The 25,000-nt window shown below is 38.9% G+C and overlaps 1 protein-coding gene across 2 annotated transcripts in view; it reads left to right on the top strand.

Annotated features, from left to right (window-relative positions):
- The window catches only part of SCFD2 (sec1 family domain containing 2), a 189,715-nt gene that overhangs the window by 69,476 nt on the left and 95,239 nt on the right, over nucleotides 1–25,000 (top strand). The window contains exons 5-6 of one of the 2 annotated variants that reach the window (XM_085058965.1): nucleotides 10,282–10,531; nucleotides 14,812–15,571. In XM_085058965.1, coding sequence (XP_084915091.1) covers nucleotides 10,282–10,531; nucleotides 14,812–14,918 — 357 coding nt within the window. In that variant the 3' untranslated portion in view covers nucleotides 14,919–15,571. Of the gene's footprint in view, nucleotides 1–10,281; nucleotides 10,532–14,811; nucleotides 15,572–25,000 lie in introns of those variants that run through there. The other variant, XM_085058964.1, reaches the window with a different exon arrangement.

Consider the following 25,000-nt stretch of genomic DNA (forward strand, 5'->3'; position numbering starts at 1 on the left):
TTTCTCTGCTACCAAAAAGCACAATGAGCAACTAACTGAAAAATACCTCGGAACCTCACCTTTTAGCATATACAGCTGAATTTGTGGGGTTTTCCTTTGTTTGTTGGATAGGTTTGGTTTGGTTTTTTTTAACATTGCACATAATAACCACCTTTTTTTGCCTGTTAATGGAATCTGAGTTGTGTTGTATCTCAGGACATTTTGATACTATCCTAATTTTTTTTTTTTAATAGTTAACATAAAAGCGTCTTAAGCCAGGTCTAGTCTTACCTTTAAGGCTGGAGGTTTTTTTTGTAGTTAAAATGAGGTGGAATATGCATTTGCCCAGATCTTCAGAGTGAAACTTGGAACACAGAAAATGCTTTCTGCATGAAGCAACTAGGAAATATGTATGAAAGTAACTGAAAACTTCTGAGGTCCTTAAATGTTTGGAATGACATGCATGATTTAAGTGTTTTTAGATATTGAGACCAGATGTCCTGTGCTCCAGTCGTCTCCCTTTGCACAAATGGGATGTCATGAGGGATAGCTATGCTGACTCAGGCGTTTGGCTGAGTGGGAGGGAAATCCCAGGGGGACAAGAAGTGGGATTGTTTTTCTAGTTGTAGCTCATGCTGGACAAATGGATGGGGAGGAGGTGTGGCAGCAGCAATCTTTGGCAGCTAGGATGCCCTCGCATGGCCCTTGCAGCTAGTGGTGGGAAAGCAGTCTGACATCTTTTCCAACCAGAGCAAGGAGACAACAGCAAAATCACTGCTAGTGCCACCCAGATGGCCTGGCTCCATGCAGGCATGATGGGAACGATGGAAGGAACCAAAAGAGGAGAGGACTTGCCACATGCCAACCAAAGGAAGGACACATGGGCCAAGAGTAAAAGAATATAATGACTGACAAATGGGTGTTGCATGTACTCTCTAATAACTAGCATCTTAAAAATTCACATACCCATGCACAGGTGTGCCCAACCCAGGCTGTGCAGTCTGGTCACCACTGCAGATGAATACCAGCACAGAAAATTCCTGCTGTTAGGGAGCTGAAGAAACAGCTTGTAGGCAGTGGAGTTAAATTGTGGTTGAAGAGAGAACTATTAGCTTCTATAGCAGGAAAGCATTTCCAGCATGGGATGAGAAGATTAAAAGAGTGGGATTTCAGTAGTTTTACACCATAACTGTCATTTTGCCTGTGTCTGTATTTAATTAGATGTTTAATATTAGATACATGCCGAGTAATCATTGTTGCTGCAATTTTCACATTTATAGAGAAAAAAATGTCCTTTTCTTTGAAGTATCATTGTTCTGCCATCTGCTGCTCTCTGAAAGATGGTAACCTGATTAGTTTTTCATGGTAGTAGAAAACTGGACAGGAAAATTAAGGTTTTAACCTGATATGTTTCATAGGATGAAATGAGATATGGTTGTCTAATTACCTTCTTTTATTCTCCTCAACCTGAAGAGGGGAAAAAAAATGTTCTTCCTTGTGCAAATCATGCCACAGTGAGCATTCTCCAGTGAAGATGTCCTGTGAATGAAAGATTCCTTCCACACACAAAAATGAGCCAGGCACTCCCAAGTTACAAACTTATACATGTGACATCTGCATTTAATCACCATGAAAGCCTGAATCCTGCTTGAAGCATAGTGAGCCTTGTACAAGGGCTAGAAATGTCAGTACTCTATTGTGATAACATTTACTGTACTGATTAACAGCCATGGTGCTTTGCAGTGGACTGATAATCTGCCTTTGCGTGTCTTTGTGTTGCCGTTGTGTCTCCTTCCTGTGGTTCCAGCTGGGGCTGTGGACAGAGCTGTCAGATCTCTGCAAACCTCCCATGTCCATATATTTTTATGTATTATGTCTTTGTCTATCTGCATACCAAGGTGTAAAAATATTTCAAATACAATGGAAAACATTTTCAAATTAGCTATTGTTTAAATTCATATAACATGATCTGACATCTAATTTCATACAACCATCTCATGCAAGTTGATGTTTTAAATGTCTTTCAAGTTTCTTGATACATAAGAGTTTCAGTTACTAGTACTTTGGTAAATTCCAACAGTTTTTGGTAGGTATGTTTGTCTTACTGGTAGATTTTCACTAAGTTTCTTGGCTGCTTTTTTAAAAAATAAAGGAGCAAAAGAGAAGGGATAGGGAGTGAGAATGCTGCTTTGCTCAGATCTTTACCCATTTCCATTGAAATACCTAACAGAAAGTTGAATCTCAGGGATGCTGTGAAATGGGGTACGTTTTGGTCAAGACAGTACTCTTATTCAGCATATTTTATGTAATAGTATGATCTCTAAGCATCACTAAAAGATAATCAGGTATATGTTCAGCCCAACCTTAGTTGAAATCAAGATTTGTGTGATGCTTTGGTGCAAACTGGCACTGTGGCTTGTGGCAATGTATGGTTGATATCCTGGTTGTCTGTTAATATCAAACTTGCAGGGGTGAAAATTGACTGGATTTGTTTAAAAAAGTTTGATGGTAAGATAACACACTTAAAAGCCAAAAGCAATTAGAAAACAAATGTCTTTCAAATGGACCCAAACAGTCACGCAAGCTCCAAACGACTTTTATTTTTCACTTGATAGGACTGGTTTTGCCATTTTACTGTTGCCCCCAGCCCTCATTTTTCATTTCTGGTACCAGTGTCCACCATGGTCTGACCCATCACCAAAAGTCTGGAGGTTTTCTTGCAGCTCTGAGGAGTTTCTGGAACATCTGATGTTAGATTGGTGTAGGAGTGAAGTGCGATGCATAAAATGAAGGTTTGAGAGAAAAGAGATGATGGAAAAGGCAAGAATGTGGAGGAGAAGCACAAGATGGGCTTGTTTTGACTGTCAGTCTCCTTTTATGACTCACTGCTTACAGCTTTCACAGCATGTATTGCCTTCATCCTTTCTGCTGTTTCTGAAGTATTTTTACCTCACAGTTCACAATTCCTTTCACTCCAATTAAGAACTGTGTCAAACAGTGTATCATTTTATTCACCAGATGCATTTAATGCACAGTGTTCAATTGTGTGAGACTTCGGAGTCCATGCTTGTTCTGCTTGTTTTTTGCCCTTTCACCCTCAAAATTTCATTTGTGAAATGTGCTCACTACTGAGATCATGTTCACCGACCTGAGAACTAGAAAAATCGTAGTTTCAACTTCCCTTTTTCCTCATGTGCCTTTCTTGACTAGATTCAAGAACTGTCTCATAGTCTGAAATTTTCTTCTGTCTGGAGAGACATGCATGAACTGTAGTTCTTCCTTTTGATAAGGAACTGTCTCCCACTATGTAGAAATTTACCCTTTCAATTGTTTTGTAACTCCTTTCAATGTTATCTCTAGTTTTTCACATCCTCTTAAAAATGTGGACTCTAGGACTGGCCACTATACATAGGAATTAATCCTGACATTCTGTCTCATGGACACTGTATTTTATACTTACATTGGTCCTTTTGCCATGCCCTTGAGGTAAGTATATTTGTTATGGATTGGATCAAAAATGCAGCTGAGCTAGTTTGCTTTCTCTAACGAACAAAAAGTTCACTTCTGCTCAAAAGCAGCTGCCTACAGAAGATTAAGAGAAGAGGACAAGGTTATATGATACTCTCCCTGTTCCAACCATTATGAGTTCTGTAACAGTTGGAGTTTCTGTGTATTTACTAATATTTGATGGGATTTTTTCCCCTGTGAGTTATCCCATCATCTTTGCAAGCCCAAGTAAGAATTTAGCAGCACAACATTTGGCAAGAAGTTCCATGTCTGAGCAAATTGCATGAGAAACTACCTCTATTTAATTTGCTCTTTAAACTGGCTCTTACAAGCTTTGTTTATTGCCTCTTAGTTGTTGTGTTGAGACAGAGAGTGAGCAACCATTCCCTACCTGCCTTCTCTAGTCCACTCATGATTTTTTAGACCTCTTCACTCCACTGGTTCATCTATTTTTCTGACCTGAAGGATTATAGCTAGTGATCTAAGCAGGCATTCAATCCTATTCTTTGTCCTGAGCATCTCTCAAATCTTTTTCAGTAACCATTTCCTGGGATAGAATCCCCTTCTTCTGCACACATGAGTGCATGTATTCATGACCAGATCTGCAGTATTGAATTACCAAATTGGTTATACTGTATTTTTTTATTTATACCCCTTTTATTTGTTTTCTGTCCCTCTGGTTTCTTATCCTTTGCTTTGTAGTGAATGAATGCTTTCCCATTGTTTTCCTCAAAGCTGATATGAGTTGTAACCCCATAGGATATTATGTTATCCCTGTGCCCTTTTTCTCAGTTTTGAACCCCTTCCATCTTCTGGCAATTTTCTCAATATTGCAAGGCTTATAGAAACAAACAGCCTCAAAAACCACACACAAAAAATCCTGACATGCATAGCACCAAGATCTTTTTCTGATACAGGTTTTATCTTGACCATGCCTGTATTGCTTTTTCATTCTTCTGACACTGTTTTTGCTGTGCTGATTCATGTTTTTACCAAACATGTCTGTAGAAGCTATCACAGCTAAAAGCTTTGACTGAGTAGGTTGGAAGTATTCCCTTTTTAACCTGCCGATGAGTCTCTTATGTCAGATATGAGGTGATTTAAGTAAAATTCTCCTTATCCTTGCAGAGCTTTGTCTAATAAAATCCAGACTTATTAAATATCCTTTCTTCAAAACAGTGCTGCTCCCAAGCCCCCATACCCATTAAAACATCTTAATACAGCTGTATGTGTAGATGATCTCCAAAGAGAGAGGGGAAAAACTGGACCATATGATGTCATGATGCATTGCCCAACAGCATAACTCACTGCGATGAGGTGATTTTGGTGCTGTGGAAGATTAGATATCAATGGGCATTTGAATTTTCTCAAAATGTATGTGTAAGTCTTGCAGTACTGGCATAGTGACAGAATCAGCTTCTTGTGGCAGAAGAAATGAAAATAACTGAAGAAGTTGTAAGATGATTAAAACCAGGAAATAGCTGTCAAGCAACTGTAGTGCTCAGTAAAGACAGGAGAAGGGTGTTACAAAGAAATCTTAACTATGTTGTTCAAAATATAATTTCTTCTATATCTTAAGGAAATTAGTTTAAAGAAAAATACTGGAATATGCTACTTTGGCTGTGGGATGTAGATGGAATCCAATTGCTTAGGTCATGATCACGGGCTAGGGAATTATTGGCAGAAAGAACTGTCCTGGGCTTTGCTTTTGTTTTGGTTTTAAAAATGATAGGGCTTGAAGAGATTGTTTTAAATTCTTGTGTTGTTATCACATATTAGCTGTTAAGTGTCAGTGCTGTGTCTCTGGAATTATGCAAGACACATTAAAAAAATTATCTCTGATCAGAAGAGCTTACAAATGTTGTGTTTTTAAAAAGTTCTATGTTATCAGTAAATTTTTCTTGCATTTGGCTTGTCACTGTGTTCTGCAGTAACTGCTAACATCCTGGATAGATACTCGTCAGGTATATCAAAGGACTGTTGATGTCTGTTGTGTTGGCTGATAGACACTAATTAACCATCTAGGCCATATGACAGTGTATTGAAGAAGTCATCCAATGAGCAGGTGATTATTTATATAATTTTCTTTTATCTCTTGGCAACCCTAAACTCTAGTTCATCCAGGCTTTGAGCCAGCACTCTCACATAAGGAGGCAGTCCAATCTTTGTCCTTCACAGCTAGTCTAAGTGTTTCTGTGGTCAAGAAATAGACTCAAGCAGAGAACCAGTATAGTTAAAATGGTTTGTTTTAATGCACAGTCACAGAAACACTCCAGCAGGTGCAGAAAGAAGAGGCTGCTGTGGTGAGTGGAATGGAAGAATGAAGGCTAATTGGGAGAGCATGCATGTAAGATGAATGTGCATCTGTATCTTTGACAGTATGAGGCAGGTTAAAAATAGCTTCTGGAAAGCTTACTCTTTTTCTTTTATTTGTTTACAGTAAAATTTTAAGATGCTGTCTCTCTACAAGGAGAGCCTGAAAATTGTCTTGAGCCTGAAAACAGTTTTGATAACACAGTTCCTTGGTCGCTGTTCAGAGTGGGTGATAAATGCAGAAAAGAGGATAAGAGATTGTTTTGGTTCTGTAGGGATATTTCATTAAAGACAGAAGAATCATTAAAAGTAATGACAGAGGAGACAGGTCCTAGATTCTTTTACTGTTTCCTGTGTCTGTCACTAGCAGTTTAGTTCTCCACTGTTTCCTTTATCTGCGTATTCTTGGTGGGTTTCTGTATCGTTTATCAAGTGAATAGACAGACAGTGCCTTTCAAGAGAGGAAGATGCAGTCTCTTGGTATTGGCAGGGGCAAGCCATAAAGCTGTTTTGGTCCCCAACAAAAGGCGATTGATCTCTCTCCTGATCTTCAATGGCTGACACTTTTTTTTTACTGGAAGCAGCCATTTACTGCCAGCATCTTACACCTCCACTCTCACTCTGCTGTGAGTTCACTCAATGCTTTGTCTGCATTTCCTTAAAGCCAAAGTTTGTTCATTCTCCCTGCATGTAGAGGCTTTGTCAGCCCCTCTTCAGCTGGAAATATAAGTCTGAAACTAAAATTTTACTTTTTGCAAAAGGAAATATATAGACAGTGGACTTAGGTTATCTAAAATCTCCTGTCTGAATAACTGGATTCTCTGTATTTTGGCATATACAGATTGAAGTGTTTCCTAATGGTGAGAGTGTGGTACTCTGAAAAACTTATTTTCTTTGTTTTTTGTTCTGGGTTGCTTATTCTTGAATCATACCTTACAAATATGTAAAGAGAAGACAAAGCAGAAGTACATTGTTATCAAAACCTGACTAAGTCAATGATTTTAATGATTCCTAGAGCTTCATGTGGCAAGCTATAATTTGAATGGTAAAATCATACTTAAATGATTGTGTCAAATCACTAGTCACCCGTAGGCCGTTTAATAAAAACTAAATACATGAAGTAATTGTTTTGCAGGGAGTACAGACATCTTCCCACCCATATGGAAATTATGTGCAATCAACCCCAAATCTCAGATGGCCAAACAGTGTAAAACAGCGAGTAGCAGAACTGCAGCAAGCATTTGATTTATGGGCAGCTGAGCACTGCAGGCAGCAAGGACTCCTCCTTAGCTTGGCAGCGCCTGTTGTTTTCACTAAGATGACTATTGCTGCAGAGATCCATTGCCATCAAAGGATCTGAGCCAGTTTCACATACCCATGAGGTCCTCCCTTGGTGCCATTGTCACTTTTAGCAGCTAGAATGTTCTTGCCTCTGTCTGGGGAAGTTAAATATGCAATGTGGCAAAATCATGAACTACAAAAAGTCAAACCCAGGTAAAACATGAAAAATCAAACAGGACATCATTGGAAAGCTGCTTATCCCACATCTCTTTTTCCACCTAAGTTATCAATAAAAGGAGCTGTTAGTAAATAGGCCAGTCCAGGAGCATGGGGCAGCAAATTACCCAAGGGCTTGTGGGTTTCCACTGATTCTTCTGCTGGTTTTACCTGCAGCTGGGTTTTGGGGCTGTTTTTCAGTTTTGGTTTTCCCCAATAAAATTCTTCAGTTGTATAAAGGTGTGTGGTTCCCATTCAAAAAAATTTCTGTTTAACTCATGAAACGTCTGAAGGAATTAAAAATGTTTTGCTTCGTTAATGGAAAACTGCTAGAATATTTACATAGTGAAGTAGTCTCTAAAGATTTATCTCCTTCTTCCTCCTGGATTTTAAAAGAAAATAAATTCCACTTGGTTGAAGTTGATTTTTGCTTTAATATTTTTAATGATGAGTTGAGGACAGTGGGCTAGAAGCATAGGGATTAGAGTGCTCAGTTCTCTTCTCAGTTTTGTCAGGGACACGTGTTAATTCAAGTAAACTCTGACCCTCCTCTTCCTCCCGAACTCAGTCTGTTTTCTGTTGTATAAAATAAGTCTGACACATATGGCTTTAGATTCTTACAGGTTTTGTTAATACCAAAAATAATACCTCTCAGAGAATTGCAAAACATTTTTCCTTGGGTTATTACACTTCCTCCTAATTCCTGCAGATCCTATTAATAAGATTTTAAATAAGATTTTGAAGCACAATGTCATGTTCTCTGTTTAAAACCCCAAACAAAATTTTTGTACTTTCTTCACTATTGTCCCATCTGCCAAAATTCAGGTCTTTTGCAAAAATCAGCAGATTGACATCAGTTTATTTACCCTTAGGGACATCAGATTATTACATGGCTTAAGTTCTAAAAATAAATAACTAAGGAGGGTGGAGGACAGAGAAGGAAAACAACAAAAATCTGTCACGAACTGTCCCTGAATTCTGGAGAATATATTATTAGAGCATTAAAATGTCCAAACAATGCAACTGAGCAGAAAGTGTTAGAGCTTGGGCCTTTTAGCTGGCTCTGCATTAAGCAGCATTAATGTTTTTATGTAGCCTTTGGAAAGCTCAGAATTGACCTGGTTTTATTATTTTTATTGGCTCCCTTGATGATAGACAAATAGGGCTAACTTGAGGCCAGCACAACCAGCAGGAAATTTGGGTCATGGGTAGTTACATTTTAAAAACTTGTTCTAGGGCTGTTCAATCAGGGTAATTGATTGATTGTTAGGCAGTGCAGGGAGCCCCTAAATCATTGGAGGTGGCCAGATAATGATAATCTGCCAGTGGATTTTGTCTGGGGCAAATTTCCCAGCTCCCTGTGGAGCCATGATCTGCAGTGAGGTTGTGAGTCTCTTTTTTTTCATACACGGTCCAGTCCAACTGGCCTGTTTGGACAAAATAGCCTCTGAAACTTGGCAGTTCCATTTGAAGTCCTCTGCGGTGCCATTTCCCAAGAGATAAGGGGAAAAACATTCCAGAGAAGTTCATACCCCAGAAAGACCCTACGTGCATTCTGAAGTTAATGGTTTATTACAGCTCTTTAATTTTTTTTCCTCTTTCATTTTTACTTTGAAGATAAGAGGTGGCAATTGTTACTTGAAGTTGTTGAGTTTTAGCCTGCCCTACGGTAAATCACCCTGAAAGTTTAGACACTATTTTTTTTTAATCATGTATATTTGAAAGTTTGCCGGAGATGCTGTACATGTGTACTTGCAGGAGCTACTGTCCTCAAGCAGGAGCTGTTCACTCTACTGTTCTATATGATCATGTGCTGCACCTCAGTGCTCTGTGCCTGTGGGTAATCTGGGCATGCAACATGCAGCTTTTTCAAGAACTCATCTTCGGTGGTGTATCAGCATGCTATGGGATGTTTAGAGATGGAGTGAAGTAGAGTTTGTGTGTTGGGAGGGGAGGAGGGGAATAAATGGTGTGCCGGTAGATAGTAGAGGATGTTCAATAACACCTGGCATAGGTCTTGCCTCTCCATAAAAGTGAATTCACATTAATATAGACTGAAGTTTATCTGTTCTGGAATAACTCCACATTTGGGTTTATCTTGATTTCTCAGATTTTCAGGACTGATCAGGCTTTTGTTCATTGCAGATGGCTTCCTTATGATAGATGCATACCTCTGAATTCCTTAAAGCTTTGTCTTTTTCCATCTTAGGATATGAATGGTCTGTTATTTATTGTACTGGCATCCAGATGAGAATTTATTTGTGTCTCTTTTCAAGAAAAGAAGAGGTAATACTGAACTGACACAGGGCAGAGTTTAAATCTGGGAATTAACAGCCTGGTCTTGAGGATGGCCCAGTTACCAGCATATGCCAGACTGGTGCCAAGCACCATAGATTTGCTTCCTGGGTGGAGCAGTGCTTGGACTTACTGTGCATGTGATTTAGCACTCCCTGCCCAAACACAGAGGGTGCCAATCCCTCCTGCATTTCAGAATGTTCCTTCTTGGCTCCCACATGCTTTTGACCACTGCAGCTTTGTAATTTGCTGCTTCAAGTCTGCTGTTGCACTTACTGTTAAGTTCAGTGGATAGTTAGAAAATTCTTTTCCAAGGTATGTATTCAAATGGAAATATAACATCTGACCACACTGAAGTCTCAGGAAAGATGGGTCCATGGCAAAACTTGCATGCCAAGAGCAGGGTGGGGTACAAAAGTTCACAGAAGTGTAGTTCTCATCCTCTCATCATACTGGTACTTGGAGAAGATCTAATCATCAAGTTTTTCAAGTGCTAAGATGCTGCTATCATAAATCCCTAAGAAAAAAAACTGTAGACAACTAATAAATTTGCTGTCTGAGCAGCAAATAAATCACAGCACCATCTACTGAGAATGTGAATACTGAATGGTGTGCAGGCAGGAGTATATCTGATCCTAACTGACAAGAACTATGGCAGCAATCTAACACAATCTTCCTTCTGTTTTTCAGACTATTGGTGAGTCAGAAATGCCCAGTGTTTTGAACCAGTTATTGCCAATGATCAAGTCTTACAATAAAAGGACAAAAGATGATTATACCTGTGAGGACTTCCTCGTCTTGCTGGTATACATATATTCTGTGGTTGGAGAAATCAAATGTGGAAAAGAGCTGGATGCAGCTGAAGAAGAGGTGAAGAAGGCCCTAGTCAAGGCAATTTGTGATGAGCCAAAACCATCTCCTTTGTTGCAGAAAATTACAGGTAAGACTCTGCTTGTGTGGTGAGAAATTAGATGTCTGGGAATGTGTGAACTGGGAGAAGTGTATAAAAATGGCTTGACTCGTCTGTGGTGCTGAGAGTACATGAGTAAGCACAAGGATTTCCTGTAGATTTGTTCCATCTCCTGTGTTCAAATACGCCAAATGCTGACAGGCTGTCCTTGAAGAGTGCTGAGTCTGATGAAAGCTCTACAAGTTGTTCTTTTTGTTAAAGGTTGGCTAAGTTTTTGTGTTTTCGTAAGGTAATCTTTTCCACAATTTCTTTCATTGATTGGTGTAAAGTTGACCCTGGGAAGTCAAAATTAATCCTGGAAACATGTTCAGTGAACCACAGCTGCTTTGTGAATACGAGGAGCTGGTTTGTATGGCATAAAAGAAGAAATGTGTCTAAAACCAACATTGAGCTTTTTGCTGAAACAACATGAACATTAGCCTTTAAAAATAGCATGCTAAGCCTTTTTTTAGATGAGCACTCATAGAGTAGGAAAGCCCTAAACTCTTGTTGCTGACATTTTAGAAAAAAAAAATTGTTAAAAACTTAATTTTATATGAGTGAACTGTGGCTCAGGGGTGGCCTAGCATGGCAGAAGGGATCTCACCTTCTTCTATCAGTTTTCTCCATATTTACTAATATTGAGCAGGTCATTGACCAGGTCGTCTTTGCGGTGGGAAGCATATGAACATAAATCAAGTTGTTGAGAGGAATTTAAAATTGAAAGCCTTTGGCAAGAATGGGTTTAAGTGGGGAGTCCCAAGGGAAGTTGAATAATACTGCTGTTGGTTATTCTGGTGCTATTCCCTGTGGACACTTCTAATTCAAAATACCGGTGTGGTCTAACTGGTCTGCTGTTGCTTTGAGTGTAAAATACTGTAATAGTTAAAAGACTTAGGTTAGGAATGGGCTCACTCAGTCATATTTGCACTGTGGTGTTATTTTAATACTCCTGGCCACAGTGCCCATAGTGTTCCAGGCTTCTTGTAGTCTTTTGCTTTCCTGTTTTTCAATATGTACTGTACATCTTGTCCACTAAATGGTGCTTCCCTCACAACTTCAGTGGTGTCTTCTAGTGGATGCAATGTAGAAATTTCTAAATCTCCATTTCATATTTTTCTCCTTCTCCTATAATTGAAGATGGTTTTTTATCAGTTTCTCCTCATTGTGCTTAATGTAAGTACTGGAAGATTTTAAGTCTCTAAAACTTCAGTCAAGTACCAAAGAGAAGCTGAAGAGAGACCCACTACTGGTAGTTTTAGACCAAGCCCAAAGTTACTATGGGATGAAGTTAATTGCATAACACAAAGCCAGAGTCTTTGCATCCTTATATTTCTGTGTCTGTGTTTTAGCACAACCATGTCTGTGCAATCTGCACAGTTATGTAATAGTGTTGCATACTTTTTGCATACGTATTGCTTACATAATTTTTTGGTTCATCAGCGTTTTTTGGGTTTACATCTTATTTATTTCTTTTTGAGTTATTAATGGGAGGAGGCAAAGGAAAATGAACATCTATTGTCATGACCAGAAATAAGCATCATGTTGGCAGCAAAGTATAAAATGAAATTTCTAGGAATACTCCATAGATAGTTTTCAAGCCTTTATTTATCCAACCATTTGCTTTCTCAGTGCTAGTGGAATTCACTGAATTTGCAATTTGCTGTATTTGCAGTACAGTTGAATTGGGAAGACTGTTAAAACTTGACCAGCCTTAGACCTACTCCTCCTTGACCTTTATTTTGCCAGGCCTGTGTTCTACAGCCTGCTGTCCTCTGAACCTTAGATATCTTGCTTGCTACTTGAGAGACAAAGCAAGTCAGAACTGTAGGAGCATCCACAAGCTTTCCTTCAAAGACACAGAGGACTCTCCTTGTAGCAGGGCTGAAAGTCAGGAAATAGAGAGCAGTGCTGGTTTCTCTGTTTTGTACAGTCACAGATAAAATGCCGAGACATCTTCTGCTACCAGCAGAACATCTGTGAATTACAGACTGACTATTCCTTTTTGCAGGTGCAGGTTGGCATCTTTTCACAGAGCCAACACAGCTCTGCAAATTGGCAAGAACAAGGAGTCTGGACAGATCATATTCCAGACCTACAGCATTCTGCCCTGATTGTACTTTTAAGTCAGAAACAAGAAAACCCTTTTTGTTTTTAAAGGGCCACAAAAAAAGTTAATTACACTAAAATAAATATTAATATCTTACACTAAAATAAATATTAATAATGCCTAGAATTATTCATTCATGATCAGAACAAAGTAAAATATTCATGGTCTTTTATTTTCACCTGTCCATCAAGGTAAGTAATAGGAAGAATGTTAAATGGGATGTATCAGGAGAGAAAGCTGTGCCAGTTATTGGGTGGATTAGAGACACTGCCTGCTGGCTCATTCCTCACCTCCAGGCTGAAGTTTCAAACCCTGCTGGCAATCCATAATTGGACAGCTTGAGTTGTACTAACAGATAGCAAAATTCACTGTTGCCTGTAAAAAAAGGCATGCAGAAGTAATATGTAGTCTGCAAACCCAAGCACTTCAAAGCTGAGAAATGCCAATAAATAACTTTCCCGTGTAACCACCATTTGACTCCATGTGCATTGTAGCACAGTCTTCAATTTCATGATTATATAGTGTATTTTCTATGAGCTGTGTCTGCATTTACTGCATACACTGAACACCACAGAGAACTAGAACAATATTGCTTCAGTTATTCTTCACATGAGGAAGAAGTACTAATAAAGTAAGTGAGAATTATGATATTCAGCAAGTAACTTTCTCTGGCTCTCAGTTTGCAGCTGATGAACTGGACTGGTGCTCTCAGTTTTGTGCCTCTTTATGGAACTTGAAGCAGAAAGTCATTAAATTACATTTTGAGGTATTAGTGATTACATGTCTTTAAACAGAAGGGACTTTGTGCTCTGCTACCCAATACACCTAGTGTCTGATGTTTTTAGCTTGGACCCAACACTGTACTGAGGCTTTGTGGTTCATTTAAATCAAAATTAAAAGCCATATCTTAGCTGAGGCTCTGAACTGCTGCCTCAGCCTTTTGCTTTCTTCTTTCCTGCAAAGCATGGAAGTTGTGCAGTCTTGACAAGTACACATTTTTCTTGGTTTTATTTGTTGGTCCTGTGGAGTCACTTGAGAAATACAATGAAAAACCTTATAAAAACTTTAGAAGACTTGTCTTTTGAGATCAAATTATCAGTCAGAGGAATAGTCAGGTTTATATTAGTTATCTTTTATTCCTATTATACTTGTTAAATGTAAACTTGCTGACGCTTGCATGAGTCTATGCCTATAGGAAATCTCCAGTTATGTGATTACCTCACAGAGCTAGTGCAAATCTCCCCCAAAAGAGGCAGCCCGTAGGTGCACTGGGGATATTTGTGCTATTTGGTATTACCTAGTAAAACTGGACTGGTATTTGCAGCAGTGGAAAGAAAACCATTGTCAGAGACAGGGCCTGTCTGTCCCACTGGCCACACTAGGTTTCCCTAAGGCACTCTAGGTTACAGCCCTCTGCAGAATACGTTAAAGATGCAGCACTTGCATAAGCTTTCATTGTGTAAGAAGCACAAGCCCTTCCAATTTCCTGGCTATTAAGTGTTAGGATACTCAGCATTACTGTTGCCTGAGCATATGTTTTCCCAAATATTTGTACAATAACATTCTGCATTTATGTGACACCTTGCTTTATTGAAGCACTGAAAAATATCCTGGAACTGTTAAGTAAAATGAAAATTCAGTGCATTAATCACCCATTTAGTTTTAAGAAATATGATACTAATTTTTGCATGCATAATAATATAAAAATACATTAGCACTGTCTTGTTTGATGGAACTGTTAAATAATAAGTGTAGTGCTAGCCTATCTTAATGCCTTGGGTAATAAAACTGAATGTAACAGTTCCAAGATTTCTCCTGGGTGTAATTTACCTCAAACATATGTTCTTCATCACTGATTCCAGCAGAATGTTACAAATTGGAGGGGAAAAAGAATAGGCCAGAGCATAATGGAAAATGATGCTTTTCCCAGAATGCTAGGTTTGGGAGCTTTAGGGGTGGTGCTTTTTGGCAGCTGTTGGAAAAAAAACCATTGCAAAATAGAATATTTATTTTATTATCTTATCTGTCCATCTAGTTTTCTAAATGTCTGTGTAGAGCTGTGTGCAACTGCAAACGTCTGCAAAAGCAATGCTAATAGAGCCACAAAGCAATAAAAAAATCTATTTTTTCAGCTGCGCCATTCTCTCTTTTTCATCTGCAGGTCTCTGTGGGAGCTTTGTAGAGCAGATCTGCCTTCTGTGGTGTGCTCTGAGGACCAGCAGAGCAGCCCCAGCACAGGCAGCTGGCTGTGTTGCCCACATGCAGTAACTTTCACCTGGCGGGGTTGTATCAGTTGCATCCTCTTGAGCACATGTGTAACAGGAACTCTTTTGTGCCAGGAACTGCTGGAATTTTTAATCACAAAATGGATTTCTGGACCTTTCTCTTGCTTTTTCTAAATTCATTGTGTTAAATAATGCAGGGGGAAAAGCAAACTGAGAAATCTTTAAGTAAAGACCAGAGTGGAAATGCAGAATTCTATTAATGTCTAGAGTCTTGCATAAAAGAAGTACAAGCTGTCTGAAGTCTGTATTGTAGCCTTTTTGACCTGTGTATAAATCTAGGGACTGGGAATCATAAGATTCTTTATCTTTTATTTGTCTGGAGGTACATCTGAATCTTTAGTTGTTTGAGGAGAGGTTGGATCCTATTTTTTCCTCTTTTCTCATAGATTTGGGTTAAATTTGAAAGAAAAGAGTAGAGGTTATGGGCCAGTGGAAGATTCCTTGCCCATGGCAGAGGGATTGGAACTAGAGGGTCCCTTCCAACTCAAACCATTCCGTGATTCCATGATTCTGTGATTCTGTGAAGTGTAGGCATTGCCATATTAGATTAGACATGTCCCGACTGATTCTGCTTGTCCTCAGCACATGATTTTTGGGGGACATGTTCCATATTAATAAAGTTGCATGCTAATGCCAGTGTGGCCTATGTGTCATTAATGCTAAAATCAATCCTGGCTTTGCAATAGATGTTTGCATTCCTAGACAGGTACAGCCAGTTCTCTCAGAGGACAGACATACACACTTTTATTTGGTTGTGGTCTTCACTGCTGGTTTGGAGCAACAATTTCCCAAACGTGGCTATATAATGGGAAGGTAGGTAGGTAGGTAGGTATGAAATTGGCTGAGGTTGTACTGTAGCCCCTTTAGACTGAATGTGTCACTAGTTTTGTGTAGGAGAGAGCTTTCCCAGCTTCACAGTAGAGGTATAGGTCAGGTATCTGGTAGTGATTTTATTTTCCCCCAGACACATTCATACAGTTCAGAAAAATAGACCATTGTTTAAAACATAAAATCCAAGAGTAAATTCTGAGTGATTTTAAAGTTTCCATGCTTTTACCACAAGTGTTTTCTGTAAAGTTTATAAAGTTTGCACTAGTTCAGGAGAAGGCTAACCAACCTGCTTCCTTGCATGCTAGCTTATTTCCAAGTAATCTGTGAGCTTTGCAGCAGAACTGCTGGGAAAAAATAGTCATGACTTGAAAAAAAATGAAACATATTAATGGCAACATGTAGACAAAATAGAGAAGGGTTAATCTGGCGTTTCTATGTAGTGTAGGTATTTATGTTGGGAACTATAACTGGCTATATTTATCCAAAATAAAATAAAAGACAGTTTAATAAGTAAAGCAAAAGCTGTGTGCACAAGCAAAGCAAATCAAGGAATTCATTCACTACTTCCCATGGGCAGGCAGGTGTTCATCCTCAGAAAAGCAGGATCCATCACATGTAACAGTGACTTGGGAAGAAAAATGCCATCCTTCCAAATGTCTCCCCTCTCCCTTCCTCCTTCTTCCCCCAACTCCATGTGCTGAGCATGACTCCATATGGTCTGTAATATCCCTTGGGTCAGCTGGGGTCAGCTGTCCTGGCTGTGTCCCCTCCCAGCTCCTTGTGCACCCCAAGACTGCTTCTGGGGTGAGGTGAGGAGCAGAAAAGGCCTTGAACTCTCTGTAAGCACTGCTTATCAGTAACTAAAATATCCGTCTGTTATCAACCCTGTTTTCAGCACAAATCCAAACCAGACTCATACCAAATACTGTGATGAAAATTGACTGTTTATCAGCCCAAACCAGCACAACAAGCTAAACAGTTCATGTTAAAAGATCACAAGGGTTACAGAGGGTGGGAAAATACCTTAACACATCAAATAATTAAACATTTTGAAGGTCCAAACAGGCTTCTCTCAGAAATACTGATCAGCTTCTTCTAATTCCTGTTGCTAAAGGCTCATTTTCATGCCTAATGTTAGTGGGACAGCTTTGCACTCTGGTTTGAAATGGGAAGACCTCTTTCCACCAGGTTAGACTGAATGTTTGTGTGCAGCTTTATTTGGGTCATCTCTGTTCTGTTGCCTGCAAGTCATAACTGCAGCTCTGTAGTGAAGGCAAATGCCTGAAATGTCACAGAGTATGATCTGCGTAGAGCTATCTATATATATCTGCTGCAATACAGAGAGGAGCTGCAAATGCTGCTGTGCTGTGGCTGTGCAAACTTCAGGGCTGCTGCCTCCACCATGGGTGCATTTCAAAGAAAAAAAGCTTTCTCATAGGATGGCTTTAATGAGAAAAGCTTTCTCATAGGATGGCTCTAATAAAAAAAAAAACCTCATATTATGGCAATGTTTCTTTCTCCTATGCTTCCCCAGTAGCGAGAAGAAGGTCCTTGTCATGCAGAGCCCTCCCAGGATGGCATGCAGATAAGATGCAGTTGGAATGAATTTTCCCTTTTGGGTTGGGCAACAAAATGTAGTGTCTGTTGTTAGAGCTAAATAGTTTCATTGTGCCACCATGCATTACTGCAGACAGAGAAAATCCAGATAATTTTCTTCACAATTCTGAAATGAAAGCTGGGTGTTGAGGAGGCTTTTTTCCTGTTGCCCCAACTGATTTTATTCTATAGACATCTAAAATACCCTATCTGACTGTGTGTAAGATGACCTCCTGGTATCTCTATTTCTCAATGTGTTTCGGACATGATCCAGTGGAAAGCATTTGTGGTCCAGCAGTCCCAGATGATGGTGGAGGTGGTGTTCACGCTGCCAAGAGCACTGGGAAGACAGGAGCAAAGCTGCTGTCTGGCCAGCTGAGAGGGGCTGCATAGGGAGTGCCTGCAGTTTAATCCTGAGATGCTGCCACTGCTGCAACACTTCAGTCCTTTGCTTCATGGTAACAGAGCCATTGGGCAAAACAAGGTCACTTCACGTTTCCCAAGATATTTATCTGATTTACACAACAGTCAGAAGGATTCATGGGGATTTTTGTGATCTCTGCAAAAACAAGGAGAAATTTAGTATGCACTGAAGCAATGACCTGCTCTGCTTTAGCCACTGACTGCAGATGCACATATTCTAAATTTTATCAGCTCTCCTTAGGATCCTTGAGCTCTCCAAGACCACAGTACCTTTCTGCTGTAACCTTTCTAAAAAGGCTTTTTCCCCATTTCTGTTCAAAATCTGTGGATGGCAAGTGAAAGATGAGTGATTCCTGGCCTGTTTCTCAGCTGGGAAATATGGACGGATTTCTAGTGAATTGTTTTGAAGACAAATTGCAGTAGTTTTCTAGATTAATTGAAATCTAAATTTGCATAGACATATTTTTATAGGTTTTAAAAATACGAGGCATAACTTAAATATCACTGTCAGAAAGCTATGGTCCTAAACATGAGAAAATCTGGTTGCTTTCTATACATGCAGGTATATTTTGTTTGGATTTCATGATGTATACTAAAATCCGTGGTAAAAGACAATCCCAATGGAAGGCCAGTGGCATTGGGGATTTTTTTTTAACCTTTCATATGTTGTCTGTTTATTTTGTCTTTAACACCTGCTCTCAGTTGGTTCCAAACTGGATAGTAATTTTCATTGAAGTGTTTATAACATGAAGTCTTTTTTCTTTTTTTAACATTAGACATATGCCTGCAGCTCTGCAGGCCGCTGTCTCACTGCCAACTTAGCAGACAGCCAACTGCAGCAGGAAACTGATACGCTGTAATTTTCATTAATAATTTATATTCTTTTTCAGCATGCAATTTCAATAGCATTTAGAAGATGCTTCTAGCAGCAAATATATCCTTGCTTTAAGCATAAAATGAAAACAGAAGGTTCTTTAGAGTTAGGCAACTTTTTTAAAGGTACTTTTGTATGTATATGGCATGGTTAAATAATTTTTTCTTCTTTTCATACAAGTCGCTTCCTTGTCAAACCTTCAAGTTTTGACGTCATGTTGTAAAGTTATGAGTAAATTCTTACTGTTTTGCAGAGCACACCCAGCCTGGGAAAACAAAAATGGTGAAGTATTAAATAACTGTCAAAACAAAATGAAAGATTTGTTAGTCATGACTCATATGACAGAAAACTAGTGAGATTGTTTTAGAGTTGGGTTTTTTGTACACAGACACAAATATCAAGGTATTTGCTCTAGATCGCAAAGTTTTGCTTGGTTTATTTGAGTGCTATCTTGCAAGAATTTCTAAGTATTCTAATTATTGTCAATTTTGCATCTGGTTTAAATAGCACGATGTGTGCTGGATCTGATGGCACAAGAACAGACAGCATTACCTCTGCAGAGGCAAGGAGGAATAATTGACATCTTTAGATATTTCTAGTTATTTTATTCAGCTCAGTGGTAGTGGCAATTCTCATGTTCTTACCATGAGATTTTATCAGAGGTAAATTCTGTTCTTTGAATTTTGGATTGTCAACCTATGTCATGCTAACAATCTCCACATATTTTAATGATAAAGCAATATGTTGAAATCCAGTATTTCAAGAAGGAGTCAAGCCCACACATAAAATGGAGTTACAGTTATGTATTACCATAGTGTAACCAAAGAACTCCTTTTGAATAATGGACAATAACCACACAATCTTTTATCTTGCAACACCGTTGCTGTGTTAGTCACCTTATCATTTCAGCAGGAGAACCAGGACTATAAAAATCACATTCAAAAGAATTTCTAGAATTTAATAAATAGCTCAGGGATTTATGGCTTAAATATACATCACTTGCCCGTGCAGTTCACTCAGTCAGCATGCTCTGATTTTCCCCTCTTCATTTCAGACTTTTGGAGACTCATGGATTTTGGCTCTCGGCATCTGTTCAACTGCTCATTTTAGTCCAGATAATTTGCTTTCTTACATACTTTCACATATACATATACACAATATTTTAAGTGTTAGGTTCTGCTTTTGTGTAAATTGGAGTGAAAAAATAGTTTTCCTTGTGTTTGCAACAGTCCTGAGATCAAGTTTAAGGGGTGGATCAAACTGTTTTGGTGTTGTCTATGGATCAATTCTGACTTAAGGCATAAGCAGGATTAAATATTTTCATTGATCTGTCAACCTTGCCTAATGCAACTTTTTTTCCACATAAAAATTAAGTTCTACCTTCTTTAGAACTGTTGTTAGTGCTACTACCATTTTTGTCTTCAATAACATACAAATATTGTCCTGTACTACAGAAATTCAAAAACTCTACCTTATTAAATCAGTACTTTCTCACAAATCTCTTCATGTGTACTCAATCTCTAGTGAGAAAGTACTAAGAAGCAGACCTTTCATGGTCTTGAATTTTAAATCATCATGGAGAAGGCACTCTCATAGTACTTTCTCCCTATTTGTTCTTGTTTAGTTTTAAATTTTATAGTTGAGTAAATGTCACCTCTGGTGGTTAAAGTTCAGGTCAAGTTACATTTTGCTGTGACCCTTCTGCTCTCTTTTGCAGACATTGGGACTGTGGTCTGTCAAGGCAGGAAAGCTCACAGATCATAGCCTAAGGATTTTTTCCCCCTCCCCTTTCTTTCTCGGATATCATTTCTCAGGCAAGGAAAGCAATGTTTCTAAAATTGGATTGAGGGAGCTTTGTTAATTGAGAGTTTTGTGTAAATAACAGAATGATGTTTGTGTTGTACACAATTTTAAAGAGCCAAATGCATCACTGAGTCTCATTCTCTCTTGATTTCCCATTTTATTCAGTAAAATAAACATTATTGTGGATGCAATTGCCTGATGAGAGGTGGCAATAGCCAGTCATAACCAATTAGACAAATTTATCTAGTGAAAAACAATACAAATATGGATTTGACTTGCTAAAGTGAGGAATGTGTGGATATAATGTGTGAATGTTCCTGGTTGATTCCAATCTCCTTCAGGCTTTTGTTTCTGGTGCTGTCTGTGCATATTTGTTTTACAGGTCTGTGTACACTGTGTGTATTGATGTAGCCACCAAGACCTTAAAAAAAAAAAGAGGGAAAGAGAGGTAGAATTAGAGTTGGAAAGCAGTCTTTGGGAATGCTTATAGCCACAGAGATGTGCTGCTGCTGGTTCACCAAGCTGCACTTCCTAGATGACATTTTCTTTTCCAGGTTGTTTCTGAATATCAGCATGTCTGTACCCAGAAGGCTCCCCAGAGCTATGCCAGGATCTCAGATGGAATTCTGACTTTCTTCCCTTAAAATGTTGAGCAATTGGAGAATACATAGAAATGGCAGAAGCACTCTTGTGTTATCTTAAAGCAGATATCTTGTGTTATCTTTATTAAACTAGAGGCTGCAAAATAGAAAAACCTAGCAAAAATTTGGAAAAAGCCATGCCTCCAGGTCCCTTGCCTAACAGCAGGTGAGAACTGGGAGTCAGAGAAAGAGAAATGAATTCTTCAGTTTCTTCATCTTTTGCACCCTTCTGTCTTCTTCTTCATACTCTGCCCACATTCCTGCAAATCCTGTGCACTAAGAAGAAATGGCAGAAGAAGTAGTAGGGGCTAATTGATTGTTTCTGTATCTAGCTTCTTTTGTCTCTTCATGCCACAACTCTGTTTCCCCACCATGCATCACATATTCCTCCCTGTCCATCTGTTTTCACATCTGCCCCCATTTCCAGCCAGCTGCCTTAGTTCTTCCCTCTGTCTCTCCATCCCCGCCACATATTCAGCCCTTAACTCCTTGCTACACTTGTTTTTTGTTTACCTTTTCCTAAAGTCTGCATTTGGTCTCACCAGACTCCCACATGTAGGCTGTCTGCTACTTTTGCTGCATTAATGTAGGTGAAGTATCTTTGTTATTCCTAATTTCAGGTCAGTCATTTATTGTGCAGAGACTTCAGTGGCCAGTTGCTGTATCCCCAGGTGAAAATGCCATGTTCTTGCTATCCCACTCATAGATCTCCTCTGTTCCCCAGAGTAAGCTACTTGGGACAGCTGCATCCACAACTGGTTATGAAATTAATTTTAAAAAGGTAAAAAAGTAAAAATAAAGAAAATGAAACAAAGACATACTTATTTTTTTATAGGTCTCTAAAACTGCCTACATTAACTCACTCCTACATTAGGCCCCCAAAACACTTGTACTGATCAGGGATGAAAGTGAAGAAGCTTGGGTTTGTTCCTGCCACCCTATTTCAAGGCAGGTTTAAAACAGGAACCTTGTCTGTCTGTCTGTCTGTCTTTTTATGGCACACAGAAGAAGCTTTCTGAGGGCATGACTCATCTGGTTCCTTTAAGTGTCTTGAACCAGCTTTAGGAAGTACCTGTCCCTCCATTTCAGAGGAAGAGCTGTGGGAGCCATCCTTTACAAAGTTGGTTCTGTACCTACCGAGCAGGCATCCCTGCATGGCTTATGGTTTGTCTGCCAGGGGCCACAGCAGGATGGTGACAGTGCCCAGTCTGTCCCTGGGGGCTTTTGTCAACAAAGGTCAGGTTGCAAAGTTTGGATGTTGCTTTATTTCTGTTCATAATTATTAATTTGTGCTTTTCTCTTTCCTTTACATTCTGTAAAACCCTTCTTCTCCAGAAATAGTCTTTTATTGGAAGTTCATCTTATATTGGAAGGGCATCTCCTTTGACCAGCACTGTCCTTGTCCAAAGGTCTGGATATTTTACTTTGAGTTCATGGCCCTGAAGTTAAGTTTATGATGTTTCCTTCTCAGTTCTCTGGCTTAGACAGGAAATATGCATTTGTCTGGCATGTATTCAAGAAAGAAGAACATATATACGTGGCGATATATACTAATTTTAAAGTTTTATGAGACATTCTTTGTTACTTTTGCTTCTATTTTTCATGCCAATTTACCATCTTCTCCCTCAACACAGTGTTTTCGGCAGATAGACAGGAACTGGAGGTGCATCATCCCTTTGGTTTTGTAGGGAGGAGGGGTTTCTGCATTTTTCAATGCACATGTTCCTTCCTTAATTAACTGTCTCGATGGCCCTGGGTCTAAGTTGCTGTCTTGGGTGTTGCTTGTGCAAATAATTTCTTCCAGTCTCTTATTTGTAATGGTGGATGGACTGCTTAGGTTTGTTTTTCCTTGTAGCAGCTGTGATTGTTGGATTTAATGTCTATTTGATTCTAGTATATTTGCTAATATCTCTTTCCTGGTTTTCTGGAGATAAACTGGGATGAGTCATAAAGCTCTTATTCCCAGAGATAGCTTCAGCAATTGAAGAGAAACCATGAATACTTCAGGCAAAAGTACTAGATATTAGGCATAGATGGTATGAAGGTCACTGGTTTTTGTTATTTTCCCCCCCTCCCTAAGTAGATGAAGTTCTCTTCAAACAGACTGCAGAAATACCAATTAGTGTGCTTCATTCTGAAATGTAATCAAATTTAAAATGTAAAAAATCCCTTTCGGCTACAGTATAATCAGGCCCCTAATTATGAAAGGCATATGTTTCCCTCCATCTTCCTTCCCTCCACCCATGTAGATAATTGTCCTTCTTGAATGATTTCTTCTTTGCAGAAATCTTTGTGATATTCTACTTGAGGTTTGCTCAAAGCAGTGCTCTTATCTGGTGCATTAGGTTTGTGTTGTTGGATTCTCGCAAGATAATATTCAATATAGTTACACTGATTACTTGCTATTTCGTCTGTCATCTGTGTTTTGGAATATCTCAAAGCTTGTCAGTCTTCCGTTGGGGATTACATCATTTTGGGGGTCTCAACCATTCTGAAACAAAAGCATACTTCAGTGGTAAAATATGTACGCCCAGACAGCTGGCAGTCTTTCAAGGCTCCAAAGTTGACACAGAGTTAATCTCAGAGAAATGACCCCCTCCCCCTCCCTTCCCCCCTCCCCCCAGCTTCTTTTTTAACTTCCCTTTCGTAATGTAGGGATTTCTTTACAGATAGCAATAAGTGGCGTAAAATACTTTTTTTTTTTTTTCCACAGCAATTGCAGGATTTGTTCTGGTGGTAATTTTGGTTTCTGCATGGTCTTTTGACTGTTTTGACAATCATCAATTCAAATTAATAATTGTTTATTTAGTGGCAAGCCTGATCTTTTTTTGAAACATGCAAATCTCTCAGTTATTAGTTTGCCCTTCTTTTCAGGGGCAGACTTTTGGGGAGAAAGTTCCTTGTACCTTCTAAACTACCTTGTCCTGTATTGACTTCTAACAACAAATTGGTATCACAGACTGTATACCCCATAAACATAATTTCTTTTGTAAAGGCTTCATAAGGGTTAAATTGAAGGACAACTGGCTGCACTAGGGTGAATTTCATCAGTATCCACTGTATAAAATGGCTTCAGAGCTGTTGCAAGAAGATGCTGGGAAAAAAGCAGGGCAAAATTGGACCAAGAATATGCCATGTGAGAATTTGCCATTTGTGTGTCTAGATTTTCATTCTATTCCTACCACTTTATTGGGTTTAAAAGATACATGCTGCATTTAAGTTGTTCTGAGGAAAATCTGTCTGCCAGATGAGCAACTCCCGGCTTTTTTTTTGGGCGGTCTGATTCCAGCCTTGTGCCCTGGTGGGTCCTGGTTTTGTACCAGCTTCTGCTGTCAGGCTAACTCATAGGGAAACCCTGCTTTGAGAGCCGCTCCGTTCAGAGCATTGCCTGAATCTCTCTCTCTTAGACTCACTATGTCAGGATGTAGCCAAAATAAAAACATCTGCAGAATATTCACAGAGTATCTCTTTTATTTTTCTAAACTACTATTTAATTAAACATTTTTATCTTATCCCGCTAATTTTAAAAATTTGCCTTTTCATTTTAAAAAGGATTTAGACATAGAGTCTAAGTGACTGGTATGAACTAAAAATAACAAAAAAACCACCAAATGAGTTAATAATAATAATTTGTTTTAATTTGCATATAGCACCAATAAATAATTTGCTATTGTTAGGGATGTAGGTGTTAATCTATTTCTATATTTGAATCACCAGAAAATTTGTGTGAGTTTCTGCTTGATTTTTTTGGATAGATTTTTATTTAATTTGGAAAGAGTTCATACTGAAAGAGTTCTGGAAGTGGGGAAATTATGCTTTTGTTTCACCTAAGATGCATGCACCTCTGGTATGACAGATAAGTTTTTCTTTCTGCAGAAAAGCATTTAAATAAGTGGA

This window comes from Lichenostomus cassidix, chromosome 4, assembly GCF_008360975.1.
Source record: "Lichenostomus cassidix isolate B80296 chromosome 4, HeHo_3.0, whole genome shotgun sequence".
Classification (NCBI taxonomy): domain Eukaryota; kingdom Metazoa; phylum Chordata; class Aves; order Passeriformes; family Meliphagidae; genus Lichenostomus; species Lichenostomus cassidix.